General features: G+C 44.6%; 1 protein-coding gene across 1 annotated transcript in view; it reads right to left on the reverse strand.

Moving 5' to 3' along the window:
- Window positions 1–25,640, reverse strand: part of alk (ALK receptor tyrosine kinase) — a 794,509-nt gene that overhangs the window by 75,239 nt on the left and 693,630 nt on the right. Inside the window, exon 11 of the mRNA XM_079527540.1 lies at window positions 12,485–12,616. Within this exon, the coding sequence (XP_079383666.1) occupies window positions 12,485–12,616 (132 nt within the window). The remainder of the gene's footprint in view (window positions 1–12,484; window positions 12,617–25,640) is intronic.

Below are 25,640 nucleotides of genomic sequence, written 5' to 3' on the forward strand. Positions count from 1 at the left end.
CATTATCCATCTGCATGTCACATGTGACACACACATAGACGTTATAGACTTATGCTTTCTCGTCTGCAACCACACATTCAACCTGGCGTCCCTAATTTACAATTTACAATGCAGGCATTTAGCAGACTCTCCTTATCCAGAACGACTTACCGTAAGCAAGCTAAACGCATACATCAAATGCATAGAGACAGAGAGTGCCTCAGTAATATAGGATCACAGGTAAACCAAGAACCAGTCTAAACAATATCATATCAAAGAAATAATCTGTACATTGAAACTATGGAAAATGAAGCTGGCATCTTAACCGTTTGACCGCTACCATTATTCAATCCCTCCGCCGCATCCTGCCAGGGTTTTATCGCGCGTAACACTTACTTTACACTTACTGGTGCTTGTTCTCTCGGTCGGTGGTGGAAAAAGTGGACCGCGAGTATCACAGCGCCTGCTACAGGCCGTTGAAAACGCTTGTCTGGGACAAAGCGACCCCTCCAATGTCGCTTCTGTGAGATACAGCCGTCTGAAAACAGAGCAGGCAATGTAAGTGGATGCGCGCGCATCTTCAAAATGGCCGCGGCCATTGGCTCAGAAGCATAACAGAGCTAACGAACGGTAGCTTTCGATACGATCGTATTAAAACATGCATTAAATAATACATCGCTGTTAAAACGGCTTTTCCGGGTGTGGCACGGTAAGCTATTCTACGTGTCTATGTTCCTGGCGGGCCTCGTGTTAAGACTGCAAGGCTAGGTCAAGTGCTGCGGGCTAAGGTGGAGTCTGAAGTGTTGAGTCTTCAGATTACTCATGGCATGTCGTTAGGCAAACGTCTTTTTGCTTTTGCTTTTGTTTTTGTTTTTTTAAATAGCAAAAACAGCCAATCTAAGATCATCGCCACAGTTTACTCCTGCCTTTTTCAAACCACTAAACTGGGGGACCGTTGAAAAGACTGCCGACCTCGTAATCCTTTCAAATAGACGAAAAAAACCCTGTTTTGTCCCGACCCGACCCTTTGATGTGGTTTGGGCTTAACGTGGTTCTTATCGGTCAAGACGTGGTGTTCGTCCCGTCCCTAACAATGTGACCCTTTTTCTGGAAAATAATTCATGAGCATTGACTACAAGTGGTTACTCAACACGCTAACAGATTACAGGCGTTGCTGTCTATGCTAGGAGCTAAAATGTAGCATTATATATATATTGCTGTGGGCTTAGCGACTAATGTCGCAAAGCAGCAACAGCTATACTGTAGCTACAGTAAATGATTGATCGCCACAAGCCACTGTGTACAAACAAGTGAACAATGGAGCTGCTCACGTCTCGGAACTGTAGCTAATTACGCGACGTAATGACCTCGAGTCAGCCGCGGGGAACGACGCAAGCATTATAGAACACATCTGCTGTCACTTGCAATCAATTAAGAAGCCAACCTTTCTGTCTTTCAGCAAAAAAAGGGTCAGGTGGAAACCTTGTACGTGCAAAACCGTTCCTTGTTTTAACCATTTTAAAAACATTTTTAAATGCCGCAAAGTTATTCTTGTGTGTGACTCTCTCGATTATGACGATGTAGGGCAGTGGATTTCAACCAGTGGTCCGGGGACCACCAGTGATCCTTGAGAGGGTTCCAGCCTCCAGGTGAGCTAAATGGAGAGTTGGTAACCAAATGGACCTAACCAAATGGACCCTTATAGATCTTTAACTCGAGAGCGTAAAATGAAACCAAATGGACCTAAACTAAATTATTGTTAAACATCTGCATTACTTAATTTACAAGAAGTCGACACAATTAGAGGATGTAGAAGAATTGTTATTTTGCTAAACGTTTGCCCGTCTCTCCTATCCGGTACCACATCAATACAGCATGGCATTTTGGACAAAATCTTATCCAATCACAGCAAAACATTCAAAGTTTTGGGTTTGAGAGGCTAAATAAAAATGGTGGTCTGTGGCTCAAATGGCAAACAAAATAATGGACCTTGATATGCAAAGGGTTGAAAACCACCAATGTAGGGCATTCATCTGTGAAAGAAAAGTATGAAATATGGAGATATGAAGTTTCCGCCCGATAATATTTGTTATATTTCATCACGAGGTGGGGGAAAAAAGATGGTGTGAAGAAGAGTGAAACACCTTTAAGTGGATCTGCTTTTTTTCCTCCTCTGTATTCCAAACAAAGGCAGGTTCATAGAGAATGCTGTGTGATCTAAAAATAACCTGCAGCCTCCTCGGGATGCCATGCAGGCCCCTTCCTAATGCATAGAATGACAGGGAAGCACAACACCAATGGCAGACGCCATGGGCCTTGTCAGCAACGTGAAGTTTGCCTTGTCGGTTTCATTAGCATCCTTGTGTCTGTATAGGTCTGTTTGTCACTTATATGGATACTGCGAATCATGTGCTTTTTTAACAATTTCATGTCAAGGACCCCCATTAATATGGATTTGCTCACAGACCCCTATTTGGAATGTGTGCGTGCGTGCGTGCGTGCGTGCGTGCGTGCGTGCGTGCGTGCGTGCGTGCGTGCGTGCGTGCGTGCGTGTTGTGCCCGGGACCCCCCCTCCCCCCAACAACCCAATTATAGATGTGTCTTGCGACAAAAGGAAAATCAACCAGGTGCTCGATGGAGATGCAAAAAGTAACAGTGAAAAGTAGGGCTGGTGCTTCAAAGATCAGTGGGACTGGAGCACTGAAGACAAGGCGGTGATCCGAGCACTCAAAAAGTAAAAAAATGAGATGTACTTTATTTATAAAAGTTAAAAGAATGTTTCGACTCACACAGAGTCTTCATCAGGGCAAGTATGGGAAGTGGGAGGGGAGTCCCTTTTTTTTTTGTAAATGTTTTTTTGTGGCTTTCGCCTTTATTTTATAAAAGGCTGATAGGAAATGGGGAGAGAGATGGGGGGGGGTGACATGCAGAAAAGCTTGTCGAGATCGGGAGTCGAGCCCGTGGCACACTGCCAGACTCGGGCCACCGGCCAAGGTGCCTGGAGCGCTGAGCCACGGCCCAGGCCGGGAGGGGGGTCCCATAACTTTTTGAGTGCTCGGATCACCGCCTTGTCTTTAGTACTCAAGATGTGTCTTGTTAAAATATTTAAAAATGCTTCAAAATTGTTCAAAAATATTTCAAGAAATGGACGGACGGGCGGACGGGCGGACGGACGGACGGACGGACGGACGGACGGACGGACGGACGGACGGACGGACGGACGGACGGACGGACGGACGGACGGACGGACGGACGGACGGACAGACAGACAGACAGACAGACAGACAGACAGACAGACAGACAGACAGACAGACAGACAGACAGACAGACAGACAGACAGACAGACAGACAGACAGACAGACAGACAGACAGACAGACAGACAGACAGACAGACACGCATCTCAACCCTGGCAGCCATTTACCACCGACCGTTTGGCATGGAATTAGCTTTAGGGGAACATCCAATTTAATTTGGACGAGTTTTATCTAATGTCAGTCAGACAGCTCTTGCCATCACATTGTCAGCAGCAGCGAGATAGAAAATGTCACTAGTCTAGACTCATCCAACAAATGATCCCTGGAACTCTTTCTGGAAGAGAACTCTAACATATAAGGGTATTAGAATTAGAAGAGAACTCGAACATATAAGGGTATTAGAATTAGAAGAGAACTCGAACATATAAGGGTATTAGAATTAGAAGAGAACTCTAACATATAAGGGTATTAGAATTAGAAGAGAACTCTAACATATAAGGGTATTAGAATTAGAAGAGAACTCGAACATATAAGGGTATTAGAATTAGAAGAGAACTCGAACATATAAGGGTATTAGAATTAGAAGAGAACTCGAACATATAAGGGTATTAGAATTAGAAGAGAACTCGAACATATAAGGGTATTAGAATTAGAAGAGAACTCGAACATATAAGGGTATTAGAATTAGGAAAAACGGCGACCGTGACCGAGAAGACAAGGTCCACCCCAAAGTTGCAAACTGCCGTTTAATGTCATTAGCAAGGTTCTAGGTGCAGTTTCACCACTAGTTGTCAACATCTACATCTATTGTACATTAATTGATGCTGCTTTGTGGCCCTACCAAAGTGCTACCACCTTTGTGCCAGCCAAACAATACGCACCTTATGATCTATAAGGTGTATATACTGTACATAGATATCTTAGATTTTGATTCCTCTGTCTTCCTGTCCCCCCACTCTTCTCTTTCTTATTCTCTTCCTGGCAATAACAAAAAGGACGGAGCTCGCACATGAAAAACAAATTCCACCCACTGCTTTACATCAACCTGTGATGTGACAATATAACGTTGCTTCCGATTGATTTATCTTGGAATGCTCTGTATACGGACCGCAATACAAATAGATAAAAGACTGAGGAAATGCACTGAGAATGTCTTAATGAGATTCTGGATGCCACTTTACTCTCTAGCAGCGTTGCCAGATCTTGCGAGAGAAATAAGCAACCAGGTCTATGTAAACAAGTTAAAAAGAAAGTAAGTCACATGAGCTAAGTCACATGAGCACATTTTGAATACTTTTTTGAAATATTTGTAACAACACAAATCTGGTATACGCAACATATGTTTAAATGGTGGGGTCCGTGGACAAATACATTTTAATTCGGGGGTCCTTGACATGACATGTTTGAAAGCCACTGGTTAATATAATATTAGACAACAAGCCCAAGTAAGCAACTGCAACAAGCCACAAAAAAATGCGGCACGCAACTACCAATATTTACAAGCAACTTTACAGAAAAACAAGCCCAAAGTCGCTTATAATAAGCAGACATGGCAACATCGCTCTCTAGCATGTGTTCGCCTTTTCCGCCGTGACAGTCGTCTTCCTTTAAGACAGCCCCATTAAGAAAGATGGATCAATGCCGGGCCGTCCATGAATGGATTTGAATCCTTAATGCAAACCTATATACGGAGCGAACCCCGGGACCCATTCATTACAATGGCCCGTTTGCCTTGGCGCGCGGTCGTTATCAGTCTCATGTCTGTCTTACTGACTAATGTCCCTCTCCGCTGCGCGCAAGCCGCTGACGCTATAGCTAACTGATGGGCCACGAGCCGTTGTTGTTTACGAATGAGTGAACAATGGAGCTCGCGTCTCCGAGGTGCGGCTAATTAGCGGGCGACGTAAATGACCGCACGTCAGCCAGTCGCGGAGAACGGTGGCGCACGCGAGAGAGAGAGAGAGAGAGCATTAAGGGGCACTACACAGGCATCTGCCACCACTTACTTTCAGGAAGGCAATCGAATTGCTTCAATCACTATGCACCACCTTATTCATCTATTTTCTTTTTTTTGGGGGGGGGGGGGGCATATTGGTTTGACTTCATGGTGAGGGGAGGAATACAGTGTGTGTGCAGAGAGCGGAACACCTTGAATTGAATCTGCTTCTCGACAAAGTGGGGAGGGGGGGGGACTTCATAGAGAGCGCGTCCTCCACCGTTCTGTTTTGCTTTCACTGGGAGAATGTTAACATGCTGCTGTCCTGCTGCACACTCGCTCACTCAACACACACACACACACATCTGGCAGCTGAGACTGCACCTGTTACACTGCAAGATGCTATGTCAATGTCTCATAGCAGGAACATAGAGGTGTTGGGGAAAAAATGATGTCTACACATACTATGCAATTGTATGCACAATTGCACTCCAATGCGCGCACGCACGCACGCGCATTGTATGCACAATTGCACTCCAATGCGCGCACGCACGCGCACGCACACACACACACGCACACGCACACACACACACACACACACACACACACACACACACACACACACACCCTTTGAATAATCTCCTTTTAACTGAGTTTATACTTTCTTAATTTAACTTTTAATCTCACTCTCGACTACATTTTTTACTTTTATTACTTCCGCTTGACCAGTGTTTTTAATTTCACTTTTAAATGTGAATGTAAAGCACTTTGAACTGCATATGATAATTGTGGGCCTGAGTCCACTATTGTTATCGCAATTATTCCAGGGGCCGTTTGCCCTCTGGGCTGTGACATTATTATAATTACTATATTTGGCGACATCACTTTTAGTGGACCACAATTTATAAATGCAATTTCCCGTTATATTACAGTATATGTTTGCCCATTTTCAACCCTAACCCAAAAAGTCTGAGTTGTGTTAATTGCCCCGTCCATTGACAGCCCATTCATCCAAATAGAAAAGTCCAATCTGATTGTATTAAACAACGTCAAACTCCCCAACATTGCAGCTGTGCGAAAAGCTTGAATTATCCTCTTTCTATCTGCAAAGTGTTTGTTTCATAAAATCAGACCCGTCTGAAGTGAGTGGCACTGCACTGCACTAGCCTTGTCAAGCCCTCCTCCCTGGCCTGTGTGTGTCTGTGTGTTAGGCTGTGCAACAGTGACACTTGGTGGTGAACAAACGCTATAACGCTATTTCCGTGCTCGGACACAGCCAGGGACACAGGGACAGACCCAGGGACACAGCCACAAACATAGCTGTCTATAGGAGTGGTTGCACCACTCAAAAATCCACTGTAGACATAGTTATGAGATACATCAGAAATTCCTTGCAGGTGATGTATTTTGTGTTTGGAAGTGCTTGTTGAATATCACTCAACGGCCCATGCATACCACCTGTTTTGAATTTGCACACAATGAGGCAGCAGGAGGCAATAACGAGCATTACATTCATTCACACACATTCATACACCGATGGCGGAGGAAACCATGCAAGGCACCAACCTGCAGGGAGCATTTCAGAGTTCAGAGTCTTGCTCAAAGACACTTCGACACCAACTCTGGGGAGCCCGGGATTGAACTGGGAACCTTGATGGGGTTCAGATCCAGCAGCTCTACTGGCCACTCTACCCCTGAGCCACTGCCACCCTGGCGGTGTAATAGATTCACCACCAAACAAGTGAAAGAACAGTAGTGAGAATGATGGGAACAAAGGGTATGCATGTGACATCATCATCATACCCGGAAGTTATGCGGGAACACCTACTGAGTGGGAAAAACTACTTTCTGACCTTGACAGCCCATACATGCAAACAGAAATCTGAGTGCATTGAACGACGTTAAACGACGTTGAACTCATTTTGCCACTCACTTTATGTATATGCACATACCTCTATAGTCTATAGCAACAGTGAGAGGCAGCTTGATGAAGGGAGTGCTTTATAATAACCGACGGGAGAACCCCCCCAACGGCGGTCGCCTCGATATGGTGGCGGCTGGCCGAGAGAGAGAGAGAGAGAGAGAGAGAGAGTAAGGCATGGGGTTCAGGGTGAAGGGAGGGGATACTTTGACGGTCGCCGGGGGTTAATCATTGAACATGTCAGGGGGGGGGGGCTGGTTGGAGTGACAGGCCCGCTGAGAGGCTGAGAGACCCCTCATCATCAGAGCCCGCCAACCCCCCACTCCCCCCCCCGCCGCCGCCGTCAGGGCCATCATGCTTTTGGAGAGACGCCCGGTGAATGTTAACCACCCGTAGGGCTCCTTCGTCGTGTCTTTTGAAATGGCAGACATGTTAACGTCACGGGGGGGCAGATCAACCTCGACCTTCTGCTCCCGCAGGGTTAATGTCTTGGGGCGGAAAGAAAAAAGGAAAAAAAAAGAAAAACTGACTGGAGTTGAAAAGCGACTATGATCTGCATGTCCCCCATATGGCTCTCCGAGAAGATGGGAGCCAGCTGGCTTTTATGGTCTTAACGTTTGAAAGGCAGGCGGTAAAAGCCCTGGCAGATGTACATACTGTACTGTAGTGATATCTTCATGTCCCAATATAATATTATACCAGTGGTTCTCAGATGTTTTTGGCCCAGGAAACCCCTGTAAATAAACATCCACGGCACCCCTGAATTACATCCATTGTGCACTTTACATTTATGTCATATTATGGTACGTAAACATGAGAATCTTTTCGCCTAAGATGTCACAAGGAATCTGCTATTTTTGGCGAAGAGACAGGTACATTTTTAAAAGTGTAGTGCAGTGCAATTCAGCTCTGTTTTATTAAGCACAGTAAAGAGGTGGTTAAACTGAAGTGATATTGATACATTCCAAACATTAGTTTGTATTCTGCGGACGTAAGTCACGGCACTCTAGGATGCCATGGTAAATGGCAAATGGTGCATTTATATAGCGCCTTTATCCAAGGCGCTTTACATAGATTGTGCATTACATTCACCCATTCATACACCGATTGCAGCGGAAGCCATGCAAGGCACCAACCAGCACATCGGGAGCAATTTGGGGTTCAGTCAGTGTCTTGCCCAAGGACACTTCGACATGTAGACAGGAGGAGCCGGGATTCAAACCGCCGCCGACCCATGGATCATTGGACGACCTGCTCTACCTCCTGAGCCACAGTCGCCCCTGGGACCTATACTTTGAGAAACCCTGCAATATAGTGTCCAGTCCACTATACAAACACACGCACACACTCACACCCACTATATACAATATCAGCACAAATTATTTTCTGCATGGGCCGTGTTTTGTGGCAGATCAGGTTCCCAATTACGGTCCGTACCGTACAGTATATGTGAGAAGCAATTTATAGATTTGTTTTCACCCCAAAAGATGGTTGCATTTGTACAATCTGAGAGTTCAATTCACACTAACAACTTTGCGTGAAAGTATGTTAGCCAAGTCAAGCAAATCAATAATATCAAGTCGAGTCGTAGACAGACACACGTTACAAGCTGTCCCTGCTTTACTAGTGGCAAACTGTAGAGAGAGGCCACACTGTGCGTCAGACTGCTGCAGAGGGACACGACAGACGTCCAATACCAGGCACAGAAATAAACTGTGTGTCTGTGTGTGTGTGTGTGTGTGTGTGTGTGTGTGTGTGTGTGTGTGTGTGTGTGTGTGTGTGTGTGCGGCTGCTAACAAGTCTCAAATGGAAGGTGAACCCGCGTCAAAGACTGATGTCCTTTGGGTTTAAGACACGTAATTGTCATAAAAAAACAAGATATTGACGAACGCAATTAGATTCCCTGAGAGAGTAGGAACAGAGATTGACCAGGGTTTCTCAAGGTTTTTGGCCCCCGCCCCTCCCCACCCCCAATACAAATAGACCACTACAAAATCCTTAATAATGGAGAAAATACATCATAAATAAATATTGAAACCAGATATAATCATTAAGGAAAGTTTATGCATGCACTATGTGTACTATGTAAACTCTAAATTTCCATTTTCCAGCCATTCAGTTGCAAAACAGATTTTATTTCATTATTATTTTTATTTTCCTTTTTTAATAATTTGGGGACCTCCCAAAATAAATGCGGGACCCCCCCGAGGGGTCGGGACCCCCATGTTGAGAACCCCTGGTCAAGACCAGGCGGCAAGCATGGCGTCTTGAAAATGAAGCACGCAAGGAAGTGCCACATTTCCTGCAGTTCTCATTAATGGCCCTGAAGGTGTCGCTGTTTCCCCTCCTGCTGGCTGCTCAACAATTACCATATAGATAGTCATAGATTACAATGGGGATTTGACAAGACTTTACACTTGATTTTATTACCTTAGTAAAGATTGTCATAAATACTTTATGCTTTCAGTCGCTAGTTTAAAGTCTTTCAATTATCATATGCGTATTTTGTATTTATTTCCATATATTCTTTCATTATGGTTCCGCCCTCGCTGCCTTTCCACCCAATAGTGGCTTCAAAACGGATCTACAATACAGAAACCAATGGGTTACGTCAGCGTTCCCTGTGTTAGTACAGTCTATGAGAAGGACAAACGTTCCATCAGGAAGAGAACATCTAGACCAGTGTGAGGGTACACGTGGTTAATGTAAAAAATAAATGAATAAAGTCCCTATCACACAAATATTTGGCGGCCCCTCTGCAGTATCTCTGAGGAACCCCTAGTGTGTGTGTGTGTGTGTGTGTGTGTGTGTGTGTGTGTGTGTGTGTGTGTGTGTGTGTGTGTGTGCGCGTGCGTGCGTGTGTGTGTGTGTGAGTGAGTGTGAGTGTGTGCGCGCACGCAACCCACGCGTGTGTGCATGTGTGTGTGTGTGTGTGTACAAAACAAGTCTCAAATAGAAGGTGAACCCGCATCAAAAATGCATTTCTTCGGCTTTAAATGTCATAAAAAGCCATGTTTGGCTGCCAGGGAGAGTAAACAAGATATTGACAAACGCACAATTACATTCCCTGAAAGAAAAAGCGTAGGAACAGCGTCTAGACCAGTCCGCATCATCATCATCATCATCATCGTCTCAGAAACACAGCCGGCTGTGACTCACGGAATAGACAATAACACGGTGCTCTGCATTTAACCTTTTCATTTAAATGGGAAACATTCGCTTTTAGAGCACAGGTTTTCACTTTGGACGCCACCAGACCAGGAGGCAACACAAGAACGCTCGCCACCAAAACATGCTCGCAGTACCGGGTCAAATCCGGCGGCCTCGGAGCGGTCGCCACACCAGGTATTTGTGAACGTAACCTCATGTCAGTATAACTGTGCCTTAAACATAACCTTATTCCTAACCTTAAAGTAGCTATAATTAATAATATATCAACATTTTAATGACATTCTTTTTCTTTTAGTATTTGGACAGCCAGCAATGGGTTAAACACCAAAATATTTAGTCTCTGCGACACCTCTAGGGGCCGTAGTCTGCATTCAAAGATCTTCCTAAAAGCTTTGTCATTGGTCCACACTTTTTCCGCCAGCAAATGACTAACCAACCAGGAAGTGGACAGTCAAATTCAATGCATTATTCCTTATCTTTGAAGGGCGACTGTAGCCCCTATAGATGCCACGTACAGTACGTTTTTTTTGGGAGCGTTTAATCCATTGCCGTCTGAATAAAATAAAAATAAACTAAAAAAAAAGATGCCTATACCTAACCTTATTCCTAAACGTAACCTCAGTAAACTGTGCCTAGACTAGTATTGCTGGGACTCATAATGTGCCATAGTAAATCATACAAGAAAACCTGGAGACTTGACTTGGCTTCATGGGAACAAGGACAAATTCCATCCATCCATCCATCTTCAACCGCTTATCCGTAGTCGGGTCGCGGGGGAAACAGCTCCACCAGAGAGCTCCAGACTTCCCTCTCCAGAGCAACATTAGTGACTTCCTCCTGGGGGATCCCGAGACGTTCCAAGGCCAGTGAGTCGATGTAATCCCTCCATCTGCGCCTTGGTCTGCCGCGGGGTCTCCTCCCAGTGGGACGTGCCTCGAGGACCTCCCTAGGGAGACGCCCGAGAGGCATCCTAACCAGATGCCCGAACCACTTAAGCTGGCTTCTTTCCAGGCGAAGGAGCAGCGGCTCTACTCCGAGTCTCTGCATGTGACTGAACTTCTCACCCTATCTCTAAGGGAGATGCCAGCCACCCGTCAGAGAAAACTCAATTCGGCTGCTTGTATTCGCAACCTAATTCTTTCGGTCATGGGCTTGGCCCACACTTCATGACCATAGGTGAGAGTAGGAACGAAGATTGCTCGGTAGACTGAGAGCTTTGCCTTCTGGCTCAACTCTCTTTAACATTAATGGAACTAACGGTACAGACATATTGAGTCATTACTGTAATGTAATATAATATTGAGTCGGTTGAGTCCTGCCTGGGAGACAAATTGGAGGGCTTTCGTCGATGAAAACTAAACGGAAACTAAATTAAAACTAAGCTACGGTGACTAAAACTAAGACTAATTTTGTCAACAAATAAAAACTAGACAGAAAATGTTAGGAAATTACTAGTGGGCAAGAGATCCAGTATAAGTAAAAGACAAGTCATTTTACACTTGGTTGCATGCTGAAAATAGCAGATCTACAAGCTCACAGCGCGTTGTGCTGTGACGCGTTGTGAGCTTGTAGATCGGCTATTTTCAGCAAGTGTAAAATCAGTCATTACGACGGCATCAAGGCCCGCCAAAATACATTTTAGTCGACTAAATCAACTGTAGATTTAGTCGACTAAAATCTTATGACATTTAGTCGACAAAAACACTAAAACAGTCCGGATGACTAAAATGTGACTAAGACTAAATGAAAACTATTCAAGAGATACTAAGATCTATATTTGCTGCCAAAAACAACACTGCTTCTTAACACATCAGAACAGAGCTCTCTGCACTGCACTGTAATGCGGCTTGCATGTGGTTCTATGGGAGGCCTGCAGGGGGCAGTGGGCACACTTACTTTGTTGCAAGTAAAGCATTCTATGCCATGCATCCATGTGCTGAGTGCAGCATGAATCATTAATGGGCTGCCTGTGTGTGTGTGCATGCGTGTGCGCACGCGCGTGTGTGCATACATACGTGCATGCTTGTAGTTCTTGTTTGATGTGAGGTTGAAAGGGAGTGGCAAAGGAGCAAAGGGAGCTCAACGCGCACACGCACGCACACGCACCTTGTGGAAGACATGATCCTCACACGGCACACATACACTCTCTTGCCCGTTCGACCGTGGAGAGAGCCTCTCTTGTAGTACGGTTCTAACAATGGATCAGCCAAGCACAAACTCACATTCATCCATGATGGCCGGGAGCTCGTCCTCCAGAGGGTCCCCGTCGGACGGGGTGGTGGTCTTGATGTTCTGATTGGTCGGCCAGGGAAGCCTGGTCGTGCTCGCCGCCACTGGAGGGAATTCGCCGTTGGCTGAGAAAATAAGTGGGAATAATACTAGAGTTCAGTAGGGCATTGGTTTGCAAAGGCTGTCATGTTACGGACCAGCAGCATTTGGCCCGTGTTCATTTTCTCACAAAGAAAATTGTTCATCAACTATACCTTTTTTTCCCCTGGCGAAAACTAAATAACTGAATAAGAACGAAGCAATGGTGACTAAAACTATAATGATGAATGTAAATGGTCCTCACTTAGGCCACGTTAACATGACAACGGTCTCTAGAGAAAACAGCAAAGTCCTGTTGCGTTCTCACTTTTCATTCTACGTTTTTAGACGGAGACGCACTACAGTGATTGAAACGCTGTAGTGCGCATGCCAGGTGTCTAGGTGGCGGTGTGTGACGCACTGCCAGATAGACCAATCACGCATGTGTACAGTACAACCACTTCCGTTCTACATCCTATCACATGGCTGTTTTACATTCACCAAAGCATCGCAGCTCGTTACATTTGTGTTCCTATAGAGGACGAGCGGGGCGAGGGAGCACTTGCTCATCCTATAGGACAGTGAGTGGTTCCCAAACTTTTTCATATCAAGGACCCCCAAATTGACACTAATTAGACCCCCATTTGAAAAGATATTCCAGGGACCCTGAGAGAAGATTTTTACGGCTCTAGCAGTGATTCTCAACCCATTTCATTTCAAGGACCCCCACTTTGACATGCCTAAGTATTAGCATATTAGTCTACAGACCCCATGTAATGGCATTTCTATCTCTGGGACCCCAATTTATATAGTAAAATCAATGTTAATGTAACTCTGAGAGGGGAAAATGGAACCAAATGGACCTCTCAGAGTTACAGACACATAAGGGTCCACTTGGTTCCAAACTATCATTTAGCTGGGTACCCCCTGGAACTGAACCGTTTACATGGAGACGGGATGCGGAGAGTTTCCACAGATTTCCACTTTGTTTGTTTTCACTTTGTTACACTTTTTCAACACCTGACCTGTGTATTTTGATGTTTTCTCTAGCAAGACCGTTGTCATAATGTAAACGGTGTCTTAGTTGCTCATTAAAAGATAGCACAAATGTTCTGTCAACGCTGCGTCTCAGAGGAGGGCTGTGGACAGAAATCATCACTATAGGCACTAAGGCAGGTTTTGGTAATTTCAAAACACTTCATTTATTTATATTAATGAACAATATGGTTTCCATTCTTTCCAGGAATAGAAAGCCTGCCGTTTCTATTAGCTGTCATTCCCAACCGATGATGTCACTGGTATAGGAGTGTTTCTGAACTGGACCCAGCCCTCCTCTGAGAGACGGAGTGAACAGACTAAAGTGGCACCATATTATAATGAGCATGAGGACCAATTATAGGAAGCTAGGTTGAAAATGAGTGAAGTGGTCCTTCAAAGTACACAGCACTTGAATAAATGAATGTCTTGATCTGCTGCTGCCTTCAGCGGCAATGGGGATAGACAGCGCGCAGCAGGGAGTGGAATGAGCAACATTACATTAGGCTTCCTCTCCTTTCGATATCTTGCCACCCTCTAGGTGGGCAAGCACTTTCAGAGTAATGTGTCAAGTGTCTCTGGTTGCTACAGTCAGTCAGTCCCATCACCTCCCTGGCGGGCTGAGATCACAAGCTTTTAGCAGTGCCTTGATCTGTTCCTACTCAACTTTATGGGCCAGATATATCAACTTTCTCAGGTAAAAAGGCTGGTGCTTATTGGCTATTACTAGGAGTGTAACGATACATTTCAACAGCGATACGATACATATCACGATACAGTTGGAGGCCTTTTCTTTTTGCTGAGGTTTGCGTGATCTGCGCAAAAGGACAGTTAACCCATTTTGGGTGGGAACCCCTTTTGGTGTTTTAAACATTATGTTATAATTTAGCTATTGAAAAATAGCAGATCTACAAGCTCAAAGCGCGCCACCGAGTGGCGCGCTACGAGCTTGTAGGTCTGCTATTTTTGAAAAAGCTTTCCTGTCAGACAGTAGGCTGACAGGAAATGGGGGAGAGAGATGGGGGAGGCCGTCGGGATCGGGAGTCGAACCCACGGCACACTGCCAGACTCGGACTACCGGCCAAGGTGCCTGGACCGCTGAGCCACGGCCCAGGCCGACCTGTCCCCAGTGTCAACTCACACCCACCAGTAGAGGACAACAGAACCTCGGCAGGCAAGCCAGTGCTTTACTCAACGTGACGCGCACAACAATAATCGCTAAGTCATTTTGTTTGTTCAACTCCGCTGCCTGTCTTTGCAGCATCGTGAAGGGGGAATTGTGACAGGCCCGAGGAGAAGATGAGTAGGAGGCTAACCCTAGGCAAGCCTTTCCTGCCTGCGATGAGTCATTTTCTTTGATAAAACTGCTGCAATAAGTGAAAAAAAGATAAAGATACAAAATGTCTATGTTTCTATGTCAGTGGTTCTCAAACTATTTCATGTCAAGGAATTAATGTAATGTAATTGCCGCCGACCCCCATCTGAAAATATGTTGCCCCCCCCCCCCCCCCCCCCCCCCCAAAAAAAAAACATTCGCCATTCGCTGTGAAAGAATATACGTTCGCTCAAAGATTTGCACACGTTTTCAAAAAAAGCTCGTAGCACGGCACTCGCAGCGTGGTACTCGGTGCTGCGCTATGGGCTTGTAGATCTGCTATTTTTCAATGGCTAAAGTATAACATTATAATGCTTAAAACACCAAAAGGAGTTCCCGTCCGTCCTGAATGGGTTAAAGCAGCCAAATGCCACGGCTGGTTTTAAGATGCTAAAGGACACTTGAACGGTCAGTCTGCTCAGTCTCAGTTTAACATTATTAACTGAAATGGTCTGCCAAGATTAGAAAGTCCATGTTTAAGAGCGCATATGTGACCTTCCCTTCTGTGTGAACACATTCCGAGAGATCATTCTGACACCCGGCGCCTAGCCTACAACAAGTGCTCTCGGAATATGTCAGATGTATGAATTAGAATTCATGAGGGCCAGAGTGCATTTGTATTTGGCGTTCACTTCAACTTGAACCCGACATGCAGAGCAGTTGCCTGTTTGGTAAATAAATGGTAAATGGTGCATTTATATAGCGCCTTTTATCCATTCACACACACATTCATACACTGATGGCGGTGGAAACCATGCAAGGCACCAACCAGCACATCAGGAGCAATTAGGGGTTCACAAGCAATGACACGTAAAAAAAACTACGAACAAAACAAAAGGAAATTTACTAACAACCTAAAATTGGACCCACTGTTTGAGAACCCCTCCCCAGAGGACTCATGCACTTCCAGGTTTTAGCTCAGGGGTTCCCAAACCTTTTCATGTCAAGGACCCCCAAATTGGCACTAATTGGTAAGCGGACCCCCACTTGAAAAGATATGCCAGGGACCCCCATAAGAGAAGATTTGTACGGCTCTAGCAGTGATTATCAACCCGTTTAATTTCAAGGACCCCCCAGTTTGACATCCATTAGTCTACGGACCCCCATTTAATGGCATTTATATCTGAGACCCCCAATTTATTTTGTAAAATCAAAATCAAACCCTTAACGGGTCCATTTGGTGCCCTTCGTCCACTCTCAGAGTTACAGACCTATAAGGGTCCATTTGGTTCCAAACTATCATTTAGCTGGGAACCCCCTGGGAGTCCCCGGACCCCACTTTGGGAACCACTGTTTTAGCTTGTTGAGCTGATAACAGTCATCAAGCATGCCCCCTGCACCATAGATATTATAAGAAATAGATGCCTCATTTGCCGCTGCAGTTCATTGGAGCGACGTGTATCCCAATGAAGGCGGAAGTGCAGTGCTGAAGGCTTTTTTTTTTTTTTTAACAAATCTTTATAACAGTCATGACAATATACATTACAATACAAAACAAGACAAACAAACAAAGACAAACAACAAAGTTATTAACAATACAACATCAGAGCCAGGGGGGATTAGATTACTAACAGAAAACATTAAAGAGTGAACACAAAGCAACAGTTCTCTGCAGCTTTCTTATTTAGAAGTGCTGAAGGCATTTGCTGAAGGCGACTGCGTCGCTGCCCAAGTGACGTCACTCATGTGACTCCTCCATGTCTCTCGCTGTCACTCAAGTGACTACTGGCCAATCACAGCGCGTCTTTTCCGGGACTTATGTTACGCACGCGGAAGCTTGACAAGCTTCCGCTTTGCTTCCGCTAATGCTTTGCAAGGAATGTCGGGAAAATTGTGCCTTCAATGGTGACACACGCCTCAGAGCCGGAAAGGGCGTCTACGTATATATGTCTATGCCCTGCACTGCTGTTCCCCTTGCCCCTTCGTTGACTTCATATAATAACCTCATTCGCTCCCCGGCGATGAAAAATGTACCGCGCTAAAATAAATGTCGATGTATCTAAATAGGTGGGACTTCCTACTCAGTGCTTGCGCTTCCACACAGAAATCAATGAAAACAATGTTATTCCAGACCAGTTCAATGGCTCAGTCCATAATACCATCCATCCTCGCTCTCCCGTTTTTCCATACTTTTATGCAGTAACATTTAGAGCAGTGGTTCTCAAAGTGGGGTCCTTAAAGGTGTAGTGAAATGAAAAAAAATGTTTTCACACGTTTAGACCATATCCGTGGTCATCATATGGGCATACCTAACAATGGATGCCAAAAGAATGGGTGTTTTTATATCAAAAGTCCATACAATATTTTTTAATTACTTCCTGAAACGAAAACGTTCTGTGTGATGACGTGTCGAGGCCCACATCAATAAAAGCCAATAAAAATTAAGCTCACCAGTTTGATTCCCATTGCCCTCCAACACAGTTGGTTTTGATTAAAGAACTACTCCGTTTTTAATCTCATTCAAGATGACATCCAGACAGTGTATTACTCGTTTTAAACTTAATCATCACGCTAAAATATGTATATAGGTTGGAAATAATCCCCTGGCTTTGCCCCACGTCTCTGTTTACAAATGACACTGCACGTGAGAGGAAGTCACAGACTTAAAACCCCATAGCCTGGAGGGATGCGACGCTCTGACTGGTTCAGAAACTTCAGAGCCAGCGTTTCAAGGTGAATCGTCGAAATAAAATGCCCACCATTTCCGTTTCACTACACCTTTAAGGCAGGTGTTCCAGGAGATCCCAAGTTGAACTGTTTTGTGAGCCTCTAGATCTGATAATTTCCGCAAAACATAATCTTGGAAAAAAAGACAACTTCAGCCATTCTAAACGTGTCTTCATATAGGCCTAATTCACCCTTTGTCAGCCTTCTGATTGGTCCCTGACTGACTAACCAGCAGGCTCATTCTGCCTTGTTCCGCTCTGGTTCCGCCTTGTTTATATTGAATTTGCTAAAACATGTTTTTTTGGAAAAAAACTCAAAACAAACATGATATGCCCAGTCACCATGCTGCACCTGTGATGTTCCTTTTTTACTGACATCAATATAATTCACCGAATATCAATACGAAGCAACTGAAAAACATGTTATTTCAATGGTAGTGGATGGAGAGAGAGGATTTTTGTCCAACCACGAAACGGCAACCAATGGGTGCGAAGAGGGGCACAACCACAGGCCGGACTTGACAAAGGGTGAGGTTGGTCCTCACCAGAGCCATCTAATAGAAGAGTTACGATATTGAAGGGGAAGAAACCAAGCACTCGAACGCTGTTCATGCAGCTTGGAGAGGTACAAGCTGGAGTTTGAAATACATTGTTTTCAACGAAAGCTGGGCTGTTGCCTGAGTCCAATGCATTTCTGCCTACTTCCGGTCCAGGACTTGTCCCCATTTGTTGTTCCCATTCTCAATAAAAGTCTATGTAGGAGAGCCGCCATTGGACTGGCCCCATAAAGTGAACAGAGTTTGCGTAACTCTGTCTATACTCTATGGCTCTGGTCCTCACTAATGAGCATAATGATGTGGTACAATGTCTGTGTACTTGGTCCCAGAGGAGGGTTGTGGATAGTTCATCAGTAGGCAGGATTGGAAATGTATAAATAACAAAAGTGAAGCAAATGTTATGTTTTATTATTTTCTTTATTAACATGATAACAATGGCTTCTATGGCATGCTAACTATATACCCAGGAACAGAAAGCCTGCTGTTCCTATTAGCTTTGGATTCCGCATCGATGATGCCACTGCGGTAGGCGGGTTTCTGAACTGTCCACAGCCCACCTCTGAGACACAGACCAAGTAGACAAGAATGGCACCATGCATGTTTTAATGCAAGCATTATTAGAAGTTGTCCTTTTAACAACCCAAATCTTGTATAGGGGGTTTCTGTCGCAAAAAATGTCTTCAGATGGGGGGTCCGCAGCCGAATTGACGGTCCTCGACATGAAAAAGGGTGAGAACCACTGCTTTAAAAGGGGGATGAGATTGAAATGTTTCCAGTTCACCGTCTGAGGGATACAGCCAGCATGCTGCTTGCTTATATATGCAGTAATTGATGGGTATTCCCAACAAGGCTATACCCTGGATGGCAAAACAATGTCACAAAGTTAGTACAAAAAGTTTAGGTTTTCCCTTTTTGCCTTGCTCTTCTAAGCCTCGGAGCACTTGAGTAAAACACCTCTGCTCCAAATACATCAACTATCCATCTTCTACAAGGTGGCTAGGTCTGAATACCAAAGCAGAAACTCTTGACTGCATGTTTCTTAATTATGACGACGGGTCCCCGGCTCCTGGCATTATATGGCGTTTCCTTTTTTTCTTTTCCTTGTTTTCCCCGGGCTGGCAACGGTAAGGGGAAGGGAAGGAGGAGACAGAGCGTTCCCATCTCTCACCCGCCGGCACATTGTCATATTTCCAGGGGCATTATGGGGACATGAAAAAAGAAGGGGGAAAAAAAATGCTAGCTTTCATCTCCATTCATCTTCATCTCTTTAATCATTTTCTCCGCCCAGAAAAAAAAAAAACCTCAACTCCCCACATCCCCCCACAGGCTGCGTCTCTCCTGTCACATTGGCCCAGAGTCATCATGGCGTTTATGACAATACTGTCAATACATATGGCAGGGGAGCCCCCCTCGGCATAGCTCCGCGACACATTTGCAAACGCTTTGGCTACACTCCATTTCAGCAAATAGAGACATGCTGTTCTCTCATTCAAGGGGTAAACTCCACATTACACAATACAAATTGTACCCGAGGAGAGAAATGGCACACCTGCCCTCAGGGGGTGACGGATGTCATGTCACCGCACGACTGTTTCGATCCGAAGGCTTGACTGGAGAGGAGTGGCAATGCAATACAGTGGTGTCACGTTTCGCCTCACATCGCCATGTTTGTTTCGTAAATGAACGCCTTACTGGCTTACTTCATCGTAGAAGAGTGACGCGCAAAAGCGGAAATAGCTTATTTAAGCTCACGACACGTCACATTTGCGATGTGTGGTGACCTTGTAGATATAAGGCTACAGTATTTTCACTATTTTAAAATGTTTTTAAAACAACCAAAAAGGAAAAAGGAGCGGTTTTGGACATACATGTACAGGGTTTCCACCCAGCAGCAACATTTACTGCAGTAGACTTGGGGATATGGGGTATGAAACTTTCTCAGGGGCACAAAAACCTACTGTAGTAATTCCAGCTTCAAAATAAGCCTCTCTCTCCCTCTCTCCCTCTCTCCTCCCCCCCCCCCCCCCGTCCCCCCGTCCCCGTCCAGATAAAATCAATAGCTCATTCCAAAGCCCAGTAATCTTCACACAAATATGATCTCCTAAGTCTCCATGAGCGGGGAGACTTTGATACAGATAAAGCATTTAATGTGCAGGTCTGATGAATGGTATACATGAGCTGCTGCCCAGTTTGTCATTGCTCAGGTATAAGAAAATACATACAGCACATACGTAGAATGCTGCTCTAGGCTGGGTGCCCAATAATAATAATAATAATAATACATACAATTTATATAGCGCTTTTCAAGGTACCCAAAGTCGCTTTACAGAACAAAAGATAAATTTAATCTTGACCATCGGGTCAAAATTTGTGTCATATCTGCAGCCAAATAGACTACTGTACATATTTGGGGCGTACCGTCTTGGCATGAAAAATGTTTAAGTGCCATAAAAGTTGTATCAGACGAACTCTCCTTTCCATGCCATACCCGAGAATTGCTTTCTTCTGAACTCTCCTGATCTTGAACACAGCATTTTGCGTTGAAATAATTTGTTTAGAAATCCATGTCATCGGCGCATCTCCAGTAGCCAACGAGTGCGGGGTCACGCCGGGAAAATAGCAGCGCGACACGTTGAGAGCTTGTAGATCGGCTATTTTCCAGGCTTGTAGATCGGCTATTTTCTTCCAAAAGTGCCCTTGTAGATCGGCTATTTTCCAGGCTTGTAGATCGGCTATTTTCTTCCAAAAGTGCCCTATTACGGAATTTCAGCCCCTGACTGCAAAAGTAGCGGATCTACAAGGGGATGCACACGCAGATTAGACACACCAACGGACCGCCATGCGGAAACAACGGTCGGACATGCGCTGCTCTCATGCTTGCGGTTAGCGTAAGGTTAGAGATTTGATGTATAGGTTCTCTGTCTAATGACAGTCGGACCAATAGTACGTGTAAACTAAAGCCTGTACCCTCTACAAGCTCACAACGCGTCACACTGCGACCCGTTGGCAGCTTGTATATCCGCTATTTTAGTCCAAAAAGTGTCCTTTTTACGGAATTTCAGCCCCTGCCTCTGTAACACTCTCTGCACGTCCCTGAAAGAGCTGGGTGATGCATTGGTATTCCTGCCGCCGCGGCATGGTCAAGAAGAGATCCTTCAGGTGCTGTTGGAAGGCCAGAGAAACGACACGGCTTCGGCTGTCACTGTGTGTTAGCGGGCTACTAGTGCAAAGGCCAGCGCGGCAGACACATGCAGGCAGCCACAGGAAAAAAAGGGGCTCAACTTGTTACCGTGACGCGATACGTCCGAAAACCCCGCGCACCGGCTAGACGTGAGCACCCCCCCCCCCCCCCCCACCAAGGTTACACAACGTTGACAGCACAGAGAGACTGGACGTTGTTGAACCGACACACACACACACACACACATATATGTACACAAACATTGCTAAATCACGAGTGCTACAGTGAGTATTTTCAATGTTTAAAGGTTTCATGACATTCATTTTAATTTCTCTTTCTTTTTTTCTTTTAGGTTTTATAACCTCAATTACACCCACACAACCTGAACTTTGAACATTCAGTGGACTTTCCGAGTGTTCTGAAGCCTTTTGAGCTGCAATGAAAACAGGCACACAGGCCTCAGTGACATCTGCTGGCAAATTGTTGTCATAGGCTATATGGGATTAGTGGACTCTTACATCACAGTACACAGGAAAATCATACTTGTAGCAGGAAATCTACTGAATGTTATCCCTTTAATGTCAGCTGTTGTCTCAATTCTTTTTTCTTATACAAAGAAAATGCACATAAAACATAATTCAAATTATTTGCCAACTACAATCAGTGGCTTGCCCCTTGCCTCATTTTTAAAAATCCTACCCCCAAACCCCAGCACCAACCACCGTTGACAAAAAAAAAAGAAAATATAACAATTAAATACAACATAAAAATCGATCGAACAAATTGTAAATACAAAATAAAAAATAAAAGAATCCCTCCCAACCCACCCCGTCATAGGCCTGAAAATAAAAATAAATGAGCAAAGATTTCAACAGACCAAAAAGAAAAAAGGGGATTATACAGATATAATTAGCTGCTCTCAATTCTCAAAAGGCCAGTGCAACTAATCCACCACGGCACAAAGAGAAGTCCAACGCTCCAGGTAGAAGGGCTCAACAGTGGGACTTTCTGGGGTACAGGCAAAAAAAAAAGAACATCAAAATACAAATCATAAAATACAGTATGTTAGTGTTTTATGCACTAATATTAACGTGGCTGTACTGTATTTTATGTTTTTTTGTTGTTGTTTTTCTTTTTGCCTGCACTGCCTGCATGGACCCCAGGAAGAATAGTCTCCACTACGGTGTAGACTAATGAGGATCCTTAATCCATTGAGACCTGGAACGCATCCATGTCACGTTAGCGTTAGCGTTTTAAACATTATGTTATAATTTAGCTATTGAAAAATAGCAGATCTACAAGCTCATAGCGCGCCACCAAGTGGCGCGCTATGAACTTGTAGGTCTGCTATTTTTGAAAAATCGTTAAAATGTGCCTCAAATCTTTCCGAAAATTGTCATGATTTAGAAAACTTTTTTTTTTTAAATTTCGACGTCAGCCCTGAATGGGTTAATAAACAAACAAGGGGGAAAAAACTTGTTCACTTCAAAAGAGACCAACCAAATAAAATACCGTGGCTCTCATGCGGGTCTGCACGTTTTATTAAAGTAAAAAAACAACAAATAGAAGCTCTGACTCTGAGGAAGAAAGTCAAAACGTCAACTATTGCACCTTCTGATGCTATATAGAGTCTGTAAGTAAACCTGAAAGCCACACACGGAAGCTGTCACCTGTCCAAAATATCTTTGAAATATACTGTATTTTTTTATATAAATATGTGTTGACTATATTTGATTTATACTGTACTCAGACTCAGGACTGGGGTGGGATGCAGACATCCGCTGTAGTGTCTTTGCATTTTCTGCACGTCCGCTGCACAGACTGTGTAACGGAAGCATTTGAAGATTGTGTCAGTCAACAGTTTCGAGCTAGATATGCAATGTTTCTTTTATTGCCGACATACAGTATTTGTGCACCATTGATTCCAGAGAGTGTTGGAGACTTTTTTGACCCCCCCCAAAAGCTGTATTTTGATAGATTAAATGATCACCGTGGGGAACGTGTGAGAAGTTATAAGATTGCATAATGCTCCTCCTGAAACGTTACGTGGCTGAAAGCGATGTTCAACCATTATCCCCAACTGACACGACTGTGAATCGACCCGGGCCTATAAGCCTATCTCACAGAATTTCCCCGCCCCCTTTCGGGGTTAGTGGTGATAGCGTGACGTCACTCCATAGACGCTACATGTTAACAGAGGTAATTTAAGAAGTCTACAACTTTTGTTTTCTCAAGGTAAGGTTTGTTCTATCTGTTCGAGCTGATTTACCATCTTGTTTGCTTCATAATAATATTGGTCTGTCACATTTTTACATTAGAAAATGTACTTAGATTCTCCAGAGAAAAAAACGTGTAAATGCTAATGTTAAATGACACCACTATTTACCGGAAGTGGGCGTGGAAAGCGGGCTGTGAGATAGGCCTATCATCACGCCAGTTACACCATTCCTGAAGCGTGATGTATACAATTCCACACGAGCCCCCGTTTAAAAATGACTTTGAGCGATTTGGAATGAATAACAAGCTGGAGGATCGAATCAGCATATCAAGAACACCATTTCGCTTCAATTGCACAGGGGGGGGGGGGGGGGGGGGGGGGTCCCATGTGTTTCACAAAGATCTTCAGGCGTTCAAAATGCATATCATTGCCGTCAGGCAGAGACCTTGTGTTTCAACTTTATATCAAAAAAAATGTTAATTGTAAATTAGTTAGGGGAAATCATATTTTTGGTTTAAACAAGAAAACATGTTTTGTTAAAAAGGTTAAAGCTCTATATTCTGATATGATCATCGCTATAGTGTTTGCTCAGTAACAGGGGTCTCCCTGTCTCTCTTCAGCTCTTTAGTAAACAGAAAATACATTATCAGCCGAGAGTACCCATTTATCATCTTCAATCGTATAGTGTTTCAGTTACAATTTTGCCTGTTCATTTATTTGTGTCATCACTTCCAATTGCACTAGCTTAATCTATATTCTGTGTGAGTTCTCTCTCCTGATTGGATAGAATTGGTATCCTGACCTGAAAATGCATTTTCTCTCTGGAGAGAGAGCTAGGGAGACCCCTGTTACTGATTACTGAACAAACAACTTCTATAGCAATGGTTACTATCAGAATATCTATTTAACACTTATTTAAACAAACAAAATATCAATTACTGTACCCTACCTTTAAGGCCCTATGCTTCATGCAAGAGACAGTGTGTCGCACAAAAGTAGTGAAAATGGCCAATCTCCGCAACATCGTGTGAGCTTGTAGATCGGCTATTTTCAAATCAATTTAAAAGGCAACGGTTTTGGACATACAAGGTCCCCCCCCCCCCCCCCCCCCGACAGAAACGATATTAACAGACGCAGTATACCGACGGCAGTGTTAAAACTATATGGGAACAACCACCAGCTGCTTAAGGTCACTCTGCAACTGTGACTTGTACAAATCTCACGCAAGACGACAGGTGGGGGCCCCCTCAAAGCAATCTGCTTTTTATTTATACTGCCTTCCGGCCAGGAGAATCCAATTATTCCCCCTCCAAATGGCATCTTTGGCACCGGCAAATGCTTTTGAGGGGATGATGCATTGACTACGGCGGCGATGTTGTTGGCTGTAGACTATACGACACGAGAGGCATGTTTACCGCGGCGTGGCGTTTTGGGAGTCGCTACGGAGGCCAGAGCCGAGAGCCAGCTGGCGGTGCCGTTAATGGGGACCTCGGGCACTTTAGCGGTGGTGTTGTTGGCATACGTGCATAGGCAACAGCGGGCCAAGGGTGGCGGCGGCGGTGGTGGGTGGGGGGTGGATTACTGTAAGTGCATGCTAGCGTACCGTATACACATGCAACCTAAATCAGTGTCACGCAGGTTGAAGATAAAACAAGGGCACGCTGACATTCATGTCGGGGATGTCATGTCCCATAAGCTGGAAGGATGACTGACTGGCGCGCGGACCGCGGAAGGCAGCGCACGCGACTTGGCAAGTCAAGCATCATCACACGGAGGGTGGAGCGGTTTCGGTTCGCCCCAACCGTCCCTTGAAATACGGACGTGTGCCTTATTGAACTGATAACTCATATACATAGATATAACAGGTTGTTAAACCCTCTAGACCAGTGGTTCTCAACCAGTGGTCCCGGGGACCATCAGTGGTCCTTGAGGAGGTTCTAGGTGGTCCCCAGTTAAACTTAAATGATGGAGAGTTGGTAACCAAATGGACGCTTTTAGATCTTAATCTCAATACGATCTCAATAATGTAACTCTCGAGA

The sequence above is a fragment of the Electrona antarctica genome (assembly GCF_951216825.1).
Source record: "Electrona antarctica genome assembly, chromosome: 18".
NCBI classification, from domain to species: Eukaryota; Metazoa; Chordata; class Actinopteri; order Myctophiformes; family Myctophidae; genus Electrona; species Electrona antarctica.